Source organism: Urocampus carinirostris, chromosome 16 (assembly GCF_059441175.1).
Source record: "Urocampus carinirostris isolate Australia breed hairy pipefish chromosome 16, RoL_Ucar_1.0, whole genome shotgun sequence".
NCBI lineage: Eukaryota > Metazoa > Chordata > Actinopteri > Syngnathiformes > Syngnathidae > Urocampus > Urocampus carinirostris.
The window spans coordinates 36029354-36043899 of NC_142364.1; the positions used below are offsets into that span (position 1 = coordinate 36029354).

At 41.7% G+C, this 14546-nt stretch overlaps 1 protein-coding gene across 2 annotated transcripts in view; it reads left to right on the forward strand.

Moving 5' to 3' along the window:
• LOC148351212 (solute carrier family 12 member 2-like) overlaps positions 1-14546 on the forward strand; it is a 138375-nt gene that overhangs the window by 78723 nt on the left and 45106 nt on the right. For both annotated transcript variants that reach the window (XM_088319940.1, XM_088319939.1), the window contains exons 5-13: positions 48-187; positions 1681-1791; positions 1906-2014; positions 4449-4573; positions 9949-10033; positions 10138-10292; positions 10393-10500; positions 10807-10930; positions 12380-12481. In XM_088319940.1, coding sequence (XP_088176066.1) covers positions 48-187; positions 1681-1791; positions 1906-2014; positions 4449-4573; positions 9949-10033; positions 10138-10292; positions 10393-10500; positions 10807-10930; positions 12380-12481 — 1059 coding nt within the window. The remainder of the gene's footprint in view (positions 1-47; positions 188-1680; positions 1792-1905; positions 2015-4448; positions 4574-9948; positions 10034-10137; positions 10293-10392; positions 10501-10806; positions 10931-12379; positions 12482-14546) is intronic.

Sequence of the window (14546 nt, forward strand, 5' to 3'; positions counted from 1 at the left end):
AACTATGACTGTAACTGACTGATTTGTTAATGTTGTTAACTTTCTAGGTGGAGCATACTACTTGATTTCAAGAAGCCTTGGTCCAGAATTTGGAGGGTCAATTGGTTTAATATTTGCCTTTGCTAATGCAGTGGCTGTGGCCATGTATGTGGTGGGCTTTGCTGAAACAGTCGTCGAACTTCTTGCTGTAAGCTTCTTCTTCTTTTTTTTTTTTCATGCAACCAAAAACTAATAGTAAGTGAAAAATGGGGTTAAGATTTCAAAAACTCCATCCAAAATTATACTCTTATGATAACTTACAAACTGGTAAAAAGTCACCACTTGGATAGAACTTTAGGATGTCCAGTGTTTTATGCATTCACTGATCTTCTCATGTCAATGTTGTAATCAGAGGTAAGAGCTTAAGCTCAAAATGTCAATCATTACGTTAGAGCCAGGCTTCTCTCTCGAGACTGGGTGGATATATGTACACAGTGGAACCTCGGTTTTCGAACGCCTCTCAGTTCGAACAAATCTGAGTCCGACCAAAAATTTCGAGAAATTCTTGCTTTGCTGCTCGGTCAAAAAATCGGAGTTCGAACGCCGGTAATGCATGAGTGCGTACGCTAGGGTGCGATGCTGAGCGGCATACCGGTTTAGATCGCCCCCACCCCTCGTGGCCAACTGTTATCGCGTGCGGACATGCTTCGTTTTGCTCTGCTTTTAATATCGGTGAACGAAGTGTTTTAGCCCCTAAGTATGCCTGTCATGAGTCACTTTAGAAGAGTGCTAAAAAGAAGGCAGAAGCAAGTGTCATTAGATCGGTATTTTAAGAGAAAAGAACATCCTTCTAAACGATAATTTTTACACGTTCATGTTAGCGTAATCTTTTGTACGGAAGATTCCGCGAACGTACGATTAGCCTTGGTTAGCTTTAAGTTAATGTTAAACATTCAAGCTAAACATTCAGGGTGTTGGAACTTAGCTCAACCTTGAGGGTGTTGGAACGGAGCCCCCTTTCCAATGAACCGCTCGCTCACCACTTGTTGTGGAGACCCGGGTGCTAAATGACTTGTAAACGACGTTTTTATTTTTACTCGTTCATGTTAGCGTAATATTTCGTACGGAAGATTACGATAACGTGAACGTATGACCAGCCTGGGTTAGCTTTAAGTTCACGTTAAACATTCATGGTAAACATTCAGGGTGTTGGAACGAATTAAAATGATTTATATTATTTTTAATGGTTCTGGAACGGATTATGGTCGAGAACCGAGGTTCCACTGTACCAGTATATGTATATATGTGAGTATGTGTGCAGTGAAGAAAATAAGTATAGCTAATTTGCTATTTTTCCCATTTAGAAATCATGCAGGGGTCTGATATTTTTATCCTAGGTGCATGTCCACTCTGAGAGAAATAAACTAACAATTTAACTTCAATTAATTTGAATAGATAGGTTGCAACTATCCTTATGACGCCCTTTGCAGTGTTCTAGTCTATGTAGTTTCTCTGCTGTAATAGCTTTTGACAATTTATAATTTCAATTAGGTTTCCTTTTTTGTGTGTCCTTTACATAAGCTCGCCACCAGCCAATTTTCATACACAAATTTAATACATACCCATGGTTATTATGTGTTAAAACAATTTAGAATTGAAATGACTTGTTTCTAAGTCAATATTCTACTTCTTATATTGTAGGGTGTGGATGCGCTCATGACTGATGAAATCAACGACATTCGAATTATTGGCACAATTACTGTGATCCTTCTCCTGGGCATTTCTGTTGCAGGAATGGAATGGGAAGCAAAGGTATGAGTCTCTATTCTTTCATATTAGAAAAGCCTGATTTAACTTCGTTTTTGCTCGAAAATATTTTATTAACTTTATTGAGGTATGTGTAAATGGTAAATATCCTTCTTTCAGGCCCAGATCTTCTTGCTCTTTGTACTCATCACGGCAATCATCAACTACTTTATTGGAACATTTATTCCTGTTCAATCAAAGAAAGCATTTGGTTTTTTTGGCTATGACGGTATGTATTTTGTATTCATTGACACACAATGATTTTAATGGAATCTATTCTACTATACAAGAGCATAGAGGTCGGAACCCGAATTTTGGGCCGGGTTCGGGCTTATAATGTCAAGCATGCACTAACTTATACTCAAATAATTATTTGGATAAAGAAGATGCTTACCAAACTGTCAGTTTAACTCAAAATCACTAAATCCTTTTCTTCAACCTACCCCCTTAAAAGAAATGGTCCTGTTTGGGTTTTAAGAATATTCTATGCAAGGACGACTTGCTTTATTAAAAATGTGCAAAATATTCATTAAGACTGATGCAGCCCAAAATCTGAACAAAAGAAATCCATTATCGGACAAATTCTCTAAAACCTGCACATTTTGAAAAAATAAATAAAATATGTTAGATATTCAAAGGATTACAAAGAAATCAGAGTTTGCAGACTTAAAAACAATTCTGACTTACCTGCGTTACTAGGCTGCATGCTCTTAGTCAAGTCCTGTTTATATGTCTCATCTCATCTCATTAGCTGCACTGCTTATCCTCAATAAGGTCGCGGGGGTGCTGGAGCCCATCCCAGCAATCATCAGGCAGTGGGCAGGGGACACCCTGAACTGGTTCCCAGCCAATCGCAGGGCACACAGGGACAGACAACTTGCTCGCTCATTCACACCCAGGGACAATTTTGACCGGCCAATCCACCTGAAATGCATGTCTTTGGAATGTGGGAGGAAACCGGAGTGCCCGGAGGAAACCCACGCAAGCATGCAGAGAACATACAAACTCGGCACAGGAAGTCCGGTAGCTGGATTTGAACCCACAGCCCTTAATTACAAGGAATCTCAAAGGGCTGCACAGACCACAGATTATTGAAAACTACGGACTATCATTACACCATCCCCTGATCTAAAACCTATACGAGGTCAATGAAAAACTCAAAATCTTCAACATGAGGAAACTGAAGAAACCTTGAGAAGGGACCGCACATGAAGTAAATCGCCCCTACAGGATGACCAGGGTGCAATGAATGTTGCAATAACAAACAATACACGGATATTGTCAACATGAAATAAAGGTAATTTATATGATGTGGAATAAAAGTGTGTTTTAAGCCTGGATTTAAACAGTTTAGCTGAGATTGCAGATCTAATCTCAGTTTATTTTAGCTATTAGAATATCAATACAACAGCCACCAAATAATCTTGAAGTCTCCTCGTGCTTGGGAATGATTGCATTGCATGTCCATTTGAAGGATTTTTATTGCATTTGCATTGGCTGATTTTGTTAAGTGAACCACTTTGTTGATGTGAAGATCAGGATTCTCATGTGAGTGAAAAACTACTGCTTTCAATGTATTATATACAATATATAATATATATGTTGCAGTGCATCTGCTGGCACTTCGAGACAGGCTTACATACATTCACGTAATCTTCACTCGACATATTTGTTTTAAATCATGTAATTGCATTCGTCACATAATGACTTGCACTAGCCCTAGTGCATTCAGGTCCTAGTAAAACTACGACATGTTGCACGGAAATGTATCCTTTTTTTTTTCTTTTTGACGGTTATCAAGGAAAGCCAATATATTTATTCATCGTTGTTGGGGTTAGGTTCCAAAAAGGACCCTCGATAGTCCAAATTCACAAAGTACAAACCTTTATTCATTTATTAAATACTTTATTATATCATGTTTAGAAGCTCAAGCACTTGTGCCCAATACGGAACAGGAAATCGTACCCCTTCAACCAACTATACTTTACACATATATATATATATATATATATATATATATATATATATATATATTGTGTCAAATAACTTCCGTACTGTCAAATTATAATTTTAAACATAATCTTGCTTCTATGTTGCTTTATTGATTTCAAACAGTGTTGAAAAAGATATCCCCGCGACCTTAGTGAGAATAAGCGGCACGGAAAATGGATGGATGGATAAAGAGGATGTCAGGACACTTTCTACTTTTTTTTTTAGTTCAGATGATATTTTTTTGCCATCTTGTGGACATAGTTGGAAACAAAAATGTGGCATAATAATGTTTTACTAGCATGTCAAGATGCCTCTTCCTCTTCCTTTTTGGCCACAAGTTCTTTGGTCGGTCCAGAGCATTTTTTTACATAATAGCTCTTAGAGAAACTTAAATTTAAAAACATTTGCTGTATGTAATGGAGGTTCGTCAAGCTCTTTTACCTAAGTGCACAAGGTGGACAGCAATGTTATCGACGCACAGGGATTACTGTGCCCCAAAATTTCGATGAATCGTCCAGCAGTGTTTTTAAGAAATTTTAATTTTTGTGTACGACATGGATAATCACTTGTCTATCTACTGTGGTATGGTAGCTGTATTCTTCACCTGTTGCTTTTTTTGTGAGTATAAATATGTATGTGATATCATTCATCTTTTTTTGTGTTCTTTTAAGGTGCCATCATGTGGGAGAACATGGGTCCTGACTTCAGACAAGAAACATTCTTTTCGGTCTTCGCCATCTTTTTCCCTGCCGCTACTGGCATTCTTGCAGGGGCTAACATTTCTGGGGACCTTGCAGTAAGTGAATCAACACGCCTCTGACATTTTCCACATTTTCACTGAGATATATTAATAGACAACTAGAAGCTTCATTGTAACTAGGTCCAGGGAAGAATGTTGCCCAAGACGATTAAGTCAACTTTAGAATTTGGTTGCCCTGTGATTGGCTGGAAGGGTTCCCGCGGATCCCTGAAAAGTCTTTCTAGGCATTAAATTCATTAGTCTTAAAAAAAGGCCTTGATTTACATTAAATGTCATCAATCCAATTTTCCAAAGTCTTAAAACGTGAACACAGTAGTAAGATTTATATTTGTTTGAACATTATATTTGTTTTAGTAACATTTATCAATTGTCTTTTTAATGATTTATCGATGTACTTTCTTGGCAGCATTGCGACATTGCGATAGCAACTTTGGAGAGAGACGTTTTCTTTGTACCATTGGAAAGTGTACATTTAATGAGACAGTCCTAAGTATGTTTTTAACCATGGCTAAAAGCTGAGCCAGGTAATCTCTACAAAGCACAATGTATTGTGTGCACGAACTATTTGTGTTTTTGTTTTATGATTTTCAATTGTGTTATTTTTTTTTTTTTACTTGGATTTAAATTAGAAAACCATTAGAAAAGTCTGGAATATAACTTAAGCATAGGAACCCTGGGCTGGCTACCACTGCCCACTGTCTGAACTCTATCACGATGGGATCCCATTATAATTATTTGGCTTTATATTTTATAAAGCAATTTCCATATTTTCACAACTATAAGGTGCACCACGTTATAAGACGCACCCCCCAAAAATAGTTTTCTTGTCTTGTATTATTTATACATACGGCACATCGGACCATAAGGCGCTACAGTGGGAATGCAACAAAACAGTCCGAAAGTTCAGGCAAACTTATTAACCCCTTAATAGTCCGACGGCTCGCAAAGAAGAAAATACTTTTCTGAGACTCTTACGGACACGGTGTTTGTAAGATATTACCATTCACTCAAATGCGTCATTCCACATATCATTGGGAAGGGTAAACTCTTGGGATTCAAGAAATGCCAACCATTTCTTAGTTTCTGTAGTCTTTTTCGCTGGCAACAAGGTGGACAGCAATGTAAGAATTTCATTGTGCAGGGAAACGTGGTTCTTTACTGTGCACATGACAATAAACACTTTGAATTGCCATATGGCGGCAGCCCTGTACGGTTGCGGCTGCATCTGCTACCAGCAGATGCCTACATTTTGGTCAAAAACCCGTCTTTGACTCAGTTTTTAAGGGCGAACAAAGACAATTCTAACTGCAGATTAATATACGATCGCAGTTTTTTGCTGGATATGCGAACATCCAGAAATCCAGTGCTCGTTGCTACGACCACTCTGGAGTGTTTACTTAGCCTCGGAGTGCTACGTCAACAAGACCCAGCGGCCTACAAAGCAGTGAAGAAAAGTGGCAAGAGGAGGCGCTGTGACCGGAGGAGGAAGCAAAGTTGTCGGGCCGGGCTAACGGCTAGGCTGAAGGCTAAACCCTTCAAAACGCCTCTCCCATCCATTTTCCTCTCCAACGTTCGCTCCTTGGACAACAAACTGGACCATTTACAAGTGGACCTTACATCGAACCACGAGATGACGAACTGTTGCGCTATAATTCTGACGGAGACATGGCTAAACTCATCTATCCCGGATGACGCTGTTAGCATTGTGGGGCTAACTGCTTTCCGCGCTGATAGAAGCGGCGAGCTCACCGGTAAGAACAGGGGTGGCAGACTATGCATTTATACCAACAACGACTGGTGAAGAAATGCTAGGATAATCTCGAATCACTGCTCACGAGACATTGAACTTTTGACGGTGATCTGCAGACCCTTCTACCTACCGAGGGAGTTTAGTGCTACCATCATTACTGTTGTGTATGTGCCCCCTAGCACTAATACAAAGGAGGCAATGGACGTTCTCTACCGAACTGTGAGTGAACTGCAGCATGCTTACACCGAATCCATTTTTATTGCGGCGGGGGACTTTAACCAGGCCAACATGAAAACAGTTCTCCCGCATTTCAACTTTGCTACAAGAGGTAGGAACACATTAGACTTGGCCTACACAGATATCAGAGGAGCATACAGAGCAGTCCCCCGTCCCCACCTTGGCTCATCAGATCACCTTTCTGTTATGCTAATTCCTACATACAAGCCCCTGCTGACCAGAGAAAAACCTACAGTGAAGCAGGTGAGGGTGTGGACTTAAGGGGCCATGGAGGCACTACAGGACTGCTTTGAATGCACGGATTGGGACATGTTTAAATCGGCTGCCACTTACAACAACAAAATAAACATAGATGAGTACGCCATGTCTGTGTCAGCCTACATCTGTAAATGCACAGAAGACGTCAGCAATACCAAAACCATCTGCACCCGTGCCAATCAGAAGCCCTGGATGACTGCTGAGATACGCAAATTGCTAAAGGCACGGAACCTTGCCTTTAAATCTGGTGACGAGGAGGCGCTGAGACCAGCGAGGGCTAACCTGAATCAGACTAGCAAAGCGATCGCACAGTCAAAAAAATCCAGGACCGTTTCCTCAGCAAAACCAACACCAGGGATATGTCGAAAGGCGTTCAGGCCATCACCAGATACAAGCCAACCACTGCCCCAGTGCAGGACACTAGCATGGACTTTCTGAATGACTTCAACAACTTCTTAGGGAGGTTCGAGGCACAAAATGGCACCCCTGCAGCGAAAGCGGTTCCACATCAGGACGAAAGAGCACTCCTCCTGGACTCAACTGACGTGAGGAAGACCCTGAGAAGGGTCAACACACGGAAGGCTCCAGGCCCGGACAACATTCCAGGGCGGGTCCTTAGGGAGTGCGCCGATCAGCTGGCTTGTGTCCTAACAGACATTTTCAACACCTCGCTAGACCAAGCCACGGTTACCATCATGCTTCAAGATTGCCACCATCATCCCAGTGCCATAGAACCCCCAGATCTTATCAATGAACGATTATCGGCCCGTTGGACTGACTCCCATCATAATGAAGTGCTTTGAGAGACTGGCTAAAGAGCACATCACCTCCAGTCTCAGGATGAGGGGAGCCCAACTGCCCCCACCCTCCCTCATCACATTCTACAGGGGCACCATAGAGAGTATCCTGACCAGCTGTATCTCTGTGTGGTGTGGAGGCTGCAGCGCTTCCGACTGGGGTAGTGTGAGGAGGGTGACGAGGACAGCAGAGTAAATCATCGGGACTTCTCTCCCCTCCATTCAGGACATTGGCCAGAAGCGCTGCCTATCCCAAGCCAAGACCATTATCACCCCCATCATGGACTGTTCACTCTGCTAGCCTCTTTGAAGAGGTACTGCAGTGTGCGGTGCAGGACCACCAGGTTCCACTATAGTCTTGTCCCCCTGGCCATTAGACTGTTAAATGGTCAATCAAACATAGTAAATCCATATATCTGGAAGATATAGGACAAAAAACTATTTTTTGGGGGTGCGCCCTATAACCCGGTGCGCCCTATAGTGCGGGAAATACGGTATATCTGTACATTCAAGGAAACTGTGCGGGTCAGATGTATCGACATTTCGTTTTGTATACACGTGTACTAGAATGACAATAAAGTAGATCTGAATCTGAATTGAACTTAATTTAAACATAGACTAATCACAGAAACATCAAGATCAGTCTGAAACAAGATACTGGGAAAATATAAAGCCGGGGTAGCTCACCAAAGTCGTCTTGCAGCAAATCACGTTCAATAATAATACACAACCATGGTTCTCCTACATCCACAAGTGTAGTAAATCCAACCGTGTAAAATATTTACATACTCCAAAACACGCAAAAATGACGAATAAAAAAAAAAAATCTGCAGAGAAGCCTCTGCATCAATGGACGTTGCTTGTTGCTGTCTGTCTGTTTAGCCCATATTTCCTGTTTACAGATACAGACTACAGTAGTAACATTTGTTTTTCCAGGCCAAAGACCAGACATCTTTTTCGGCCAATTGCAGGCTTTGTTTTGCCCCGCTTCAGCCTATGTGAGCCTGTAAATGCTAAAAATTACCTCCAAATAACTTTAGCCAATAGTGAAGGATTCAAATGATCATTGACATATTGGTTATGAAATGAAACGCTGCCAGCATATACAGCGGACTACCCCGCCTACGGTGGAAAATCTAGTCCGCGGCTGCTTGCCTTAGTTGCGAGACCTTGCGACTCAATATTGATCCATTTATAAGGCACAATGTATTAAAGGCATTGGGTCAGCTTTTGAAAAAAATAAAGGCTTTTAGGTGGGCCTTATAGTTGTGAAAATACGGTACTTACAATTAATAAACTGAATACAGCAATCAAATTTGAGGCAACACGTTGCCCCAACATTTTACTTTTTATGCAGACTTTCAGTCGCATACACTTGAATTAAAGTCTTATCAAAAGACTCGATCCCAAATGACAAAGATGATTCTGAGTATTTTTTTTCAAAGATTTGAAAAGACAATGTGACCTGTTGTAAGCGTTGCATCTTACTTCATGCTCTTGAAGTGTTAGTGAGCTGGTGGTGGATGTTAGTGGGTGTGGTGCGGTTGCTGTACACCTGCCATCTTCAAAGTGGTTAAAGAAGCTATTTAGATTCTTTGCCAGTGAAACATCAACCCCAAAAGTCACCACTTCCCTGACATTTGCAATCTTTTCGAATCTTTTTCACGTTTTCTTTGAGTGTTTTGCGACAAAGCGATCCTCAATCCTCTGCTTAGGCTGCCTTGGCAATCTTTATGGCTATCTCCAGGTCAGTCCTGGCCGTGCAGTAAAGAGCCTTGTCCACCTGCCCTAAAAGCTGTGTTACGGTGTTTGAGGAAAGACTATAAACTTAGAAAGCAGTTAATGGTTTCAGTTGAGATGAACCTCTATTTTAATTTGTGTTAAACTATCCACACAGATCTTTATGTAAGATCATGCGTTGTCATTGTGCACCTTTTAAGTCATGATTTGAAATCACCTAATCCGTTGAAAGTAGTACTGCAGCTGCGAGAAATACAACCTCAGGCAATTTTTGAAATGTTCTTGTTACAGGCTTTGTCTTCCTCCTCAGGGGTTTATATTTGGGAGTCAAAGAAATGGCACATAATCTGATCCATCCAGATGGGAGTGGGGGCAGCGTTGTATGCATCTTTGATGTTGTTATACACTTTGTTCAGTGCTATATTTCCCCTGGTTGTACAATCAACATTCATATGTTCAATAACTTTGCTTTTTTTATTTTCATTGAATAACACTTTTTCAAAGTAATTATCCGTAAAATAATGCATACTTTTGTAGGGAGTGCACCCTATACTGCATAGCTGAAAGAATTACATTTATTCTGTCCCTGAAGTTGGTATTTCTATGCATGTCTTTTTTGATTGTTCCAGGACCCACAGCTGGCCATTCCCAGGGGAACGCTCTTGGCAATATTAATCACTGGAATAGTTTATCTGGGAGTTGCGGTTTCTACAGGTACTTTTTTTTCTAAATCTTTTAATAGACAAAATGTACTGCTAACTTTTTCTTTAGACTTCTATTACGTTTATGTAATTTAAGTGTTATATTTGCCACTCCAGGTTCCTGCATTGTAAGAGATGCTAGTGGAAATGACACTGTCAGTTCCATGTTCCTGCTGAATTGCACGGATGCTTCCTGCAAACTTGGTTATGACTTCTCTGCGTGCAAGGGTGAAAAAGGTGGCTGTCGCTATGGCCTACAAAATGATTATCAGGTATAACTAGTTTTTAATTATTACTTAAAATATTATGACATGTGCTAAATGTTTTATTTAATCGGTGGCCACTTCTAACGTAATTTTACTTTTTGCCTAGGTTATGAGCATGGTTTCTGGTTTTGGGCCAATCATTACTGCTGGAATTTTTTCTGCCACTCTGTCCTCTGCTTTGGCATCGTTAGTGAGCGCTCCCAAAGTATTTCAGGTGAAGCGTGATCTTAAAACTTTCAAATATTGAAAGTTTAGTGGGGTTCAATGCCTCTTAAAAGTAAGTGACACCATATGTGACACTCTCGCGACTCCACGCCTCAGACCATTAAAATGTTGGTTATGAAATTCAATGCGAGCAAAAAAAAAAAACGTTTTGGACGAAGCCATTCTTTGGTATAGTTAACTCCTCCACCCGCCATTACCCCGCACACCCCGTCCCAAATAAAATGACTAAAAATAATTGGAGTTGAAAAATACAGGTTGCACTGTAGAAATTAATATTGTGGTTTTCTTTCTACAGGCTTTATGTAAAGACAACATTTACCCTGGCCTTGGAATGTTTGCAAAAGGTTATGGCAAGAACAATGAGCCTCTTCGAGGGTACATCCTGACTTTTGTGATTGCTCTTGTGTTCATCCTAATTGGTAAGTTTAAAATTGTACAAATAGCAGCTACAAATTGTTTTCCATAATGTTTTATTTTTGCGAGATTTGCCGTTAGAATAAAATGTTTATTTTGAGGTACATTGATTTTGGTATGTTCCAGAGCATTGACGTAGGCATTACCAATCCCTACATACTTCTAAACCACATTACATGTAAGTTTTACACATAAGATAAAATAAAAATACAAATCTCTTGAAACTCCATCCATCATCCGCTTATCCTCAGCAGAGTCGCGGGGGTGCCGGAGCCCATTCAAGCTTTCCTCGGGCAGTGGGCAGGGGATACCCTAAACTGGTTGCCAGCCAGTTGCGGTGCACACAGAGACAGACAACTCACTCGCTCAATCACATTTAGGGACAATTTGTACCAGCCAATTAAACTGACGTGCATATTTTGGGGAATGTGGGAGGAAACCAGAGTTCCCCGTCATAGGAGACCCGTGCAAGCACAGGGAGAACATGCAAACTCAGCACTGGAAGGCTGGTAGCTGGATTTGATCCCATGACCTCAGAACTGCGGACGCGCTAACCACTCATCCACTGTGCCACCCATCTTTTGACTAATTTAAGTTATGTAATATGTAATTGTCTGATCCAACACATGATTTTGACAATTTTCAAAGTTGACGTAGGTTCCACGTTAATAAGTAGAAAATAGTTTTTATGTGTTTCCAAAAGGGAATAAATAGTGAACATTTTACTCATGTCAGGAAAATGTGTCCTAAATCAAAAAAGGGTACCGAATCGATTGAATACAGACACATGCTTCAAGGTCTCAGCTATCTCAGAAAATCTGTAACGTGTGACTCCAGCAGTTTTGATATCTGATTCGTCAGCATATCCCTAAATAATTTTAGTTCATTTAGCCGCGGACTGAAATTTACATAGTGTGCTGAAGGCAAGTGCTTAACCAAGCGACCTACAGGGGGATGTCGAATGAATTGAAATGCAGCATATTCACTTTCCTATTACATGAATACCTTTTGTTGGCTTCAATGGGGATCACATACGTGACCCTGGGTATGAAAGGTATGCTTAACAAGGTGAGTTTCTATGCTATGCTGGTACATACTTGTATTTCACATAGTTGTAGCTGAGAGCATATAATACAACTGTAGTTTTTTTATGTGACTAGTCAATCAATTTGAATTTATTAAGTTTTGAATGCAGTTTTAGATGTATATGCAGATTAATTGGTTTGATGCCTATGGAGATACTACTAGAATTTGGACTGGTGACTTCTGGGTTACAGGGTGATGCACTTTGCCAATGGACACTACTTAACATGAGTGAACATGCTAATAGCATGGGATGGGGGGAGACAGGCTGGCACAGTTAGATAGATCATACGTACAGTAGGGTAATCGACATGCAACATGGTATAAAAACATCAATACTGTCATGCTTATCAATCTGTGTTTCATTGCAGCTGAGCTGAATGTCATTGCCCCTATCATCTCTAACTTTTTCTTGGCCTCCTACGCATTGATCAACTTTTCGGTGTTCCATGCTTCATTGGCTAACTCCCCAGGTAGGTTTCTGGATGATAATTATAGACTCAGAAACGGGGTAAAATGTTACAATATAATTTCAGAGCAGTTCAAGATCTGATGCGGGTGTAAAATTGTTAAAAATCTGATTTGATTGATTTTTTTTTTTTTTTTGAGAGAGAGAAATTAGAGGTGGTGCCACTTCTGGACAACTACGCCTATTGTCTCATCTCTAAATATGAGCGTGTACATCCTAGGTCAGTGATGTCAAACACAATTTGGCTCTGAGGCCGTATCCTGACTGTGTTTCTCATGAAACTTTGTGGGTCTAAGAGGGTCCGGGGGCGTTTCCGGGGGCATTTCCACTGCTTGGATAACCAACCTTACAAACACAACCCAGCACCTTTTTATTCACTGCAAGACGGCCTATGTAGAACAAAAAAAAATTATTTTAATTTTGTTTCACATTCAAAAGGTGTTATAAGTCATACACAATTTGAAATTATTATAATTATATTATAATTATAAAATATGCGGTAAATGTTTGAGTTGACTGGTTTGTTATAGTCAAGCACAACCTATAGGTGATGGGAATGCCGGTTATTTTTAAAAACTGTCTCTTTAGGCTCAGCTCTAAACGGCTGTTCAGATTTTTTTTTGTTGCTTTAACTCACATACTACCAATAATGATAATATAACATTATGCGGCCTTGGGAAAGTGCCATCTTGCAGCCTGAGAGGATATGCTGAAGGCTCGCATTGATAGTACTACAGAGGGGGCAGATCGCATCAGTGCCGAACCACAGATGTAGACTTTGGGGACAGGGTAGTGTATTGTACGTTGCCCGGATCAGGAAGCTGAGCCTGGCTTGAGGGATCTTCCACAGGTTGCGCCACGACAAAGGCCTGTCCATGACCCCTTCCCAAGTTGTCCAGATGCCCTGTCTGCTTTAGGAAACCGCTTTGATGGTATGGCGTTCCTGCTCAGTCCTTATCACTTCCGTCCCCACACCTGGAAGCCTTTGACCAAAAGAGGGGCACGTCGCTCCAACCAAGGCCTGCTCGACCTACTTTTTTTTATTTTTCCGCAAGGTGCGCCGCTACTTCGCGGATTTTCACTTATCGCGGGTGGTTTTGGTCCCCATTAACCGCGATAACCGAGGTATGTATGTGTGTATCTCATCTCCTTAGCCGTATCGCTTATCCTCATTAGGGTCGCGGGGGGGCTGGAGCCCATCCCAGCCATCTCCGGGCAGTGGGTAGGGGACACCCTGAACTGGTTATGTGTATGTATATGTATATATATATATGTGTGTATGTATATGTATATATATATATATATATATATATATACGCACGGCTTGGGCTCTGGTACCAGTCCTCTCAAGAGGGGTTGGACTCTCTTCCACTCTGGAGTTGCCCGTGGTGAGAGGCGCAGAGCCGGTGTGGGCATATTAATTGCTCCACGGCTCGGCGCCTGCACGTTGTGGTTCACCCCATTAGACAAGAGGGTAGCTTCCCTCCGCCTTCAGGTGGAGGGACGGGTCCTGACTGTTGTTTGTGCTTATGCACCAAAGAGCAGTTCGGAGTACCCACCCTTCTTGGAGTCCTTAGAGGGTGTGCTTGAGATTGCGCCCCCTGGGGACTCCCTCGTACTGCTGGGAGACTTCAACGCTCACGTGGGCAATGTCAGTGAGACCTGGAGGGGTGTGATTGGGAAGAACGGCCCCCATGACCTTAACCAGAGTGGTGTTTCGTTATTGGACTTCTGTGCCCGTCATGGCTTGTCCATAATGAACACCATGTTCAGTCCATATGTGCACTTGGCACCTGGACACCCTTGGCCGTAGTCCGATGATCGACTTTGTCATCGTTTCGTCGGACCTGCGGCCGCATGTTCTGGACACTCGAGTGAAGAGAGGGGCGGAGCTGTCAACTGACCACCACCTGGTGGTGAGTTGGCTTCGACGGTGGGGAAAGATGCCGGCCCGACCCGGCAGACCCAAGCGTGTTGTGAGCGTCTGTTGGGAACGGCTGGCAGAATCTCCTGTCAGAAATTTCAATTCACACCTCCGGCAGAACTTTGCCCATGTCCCGAGGGAGGCG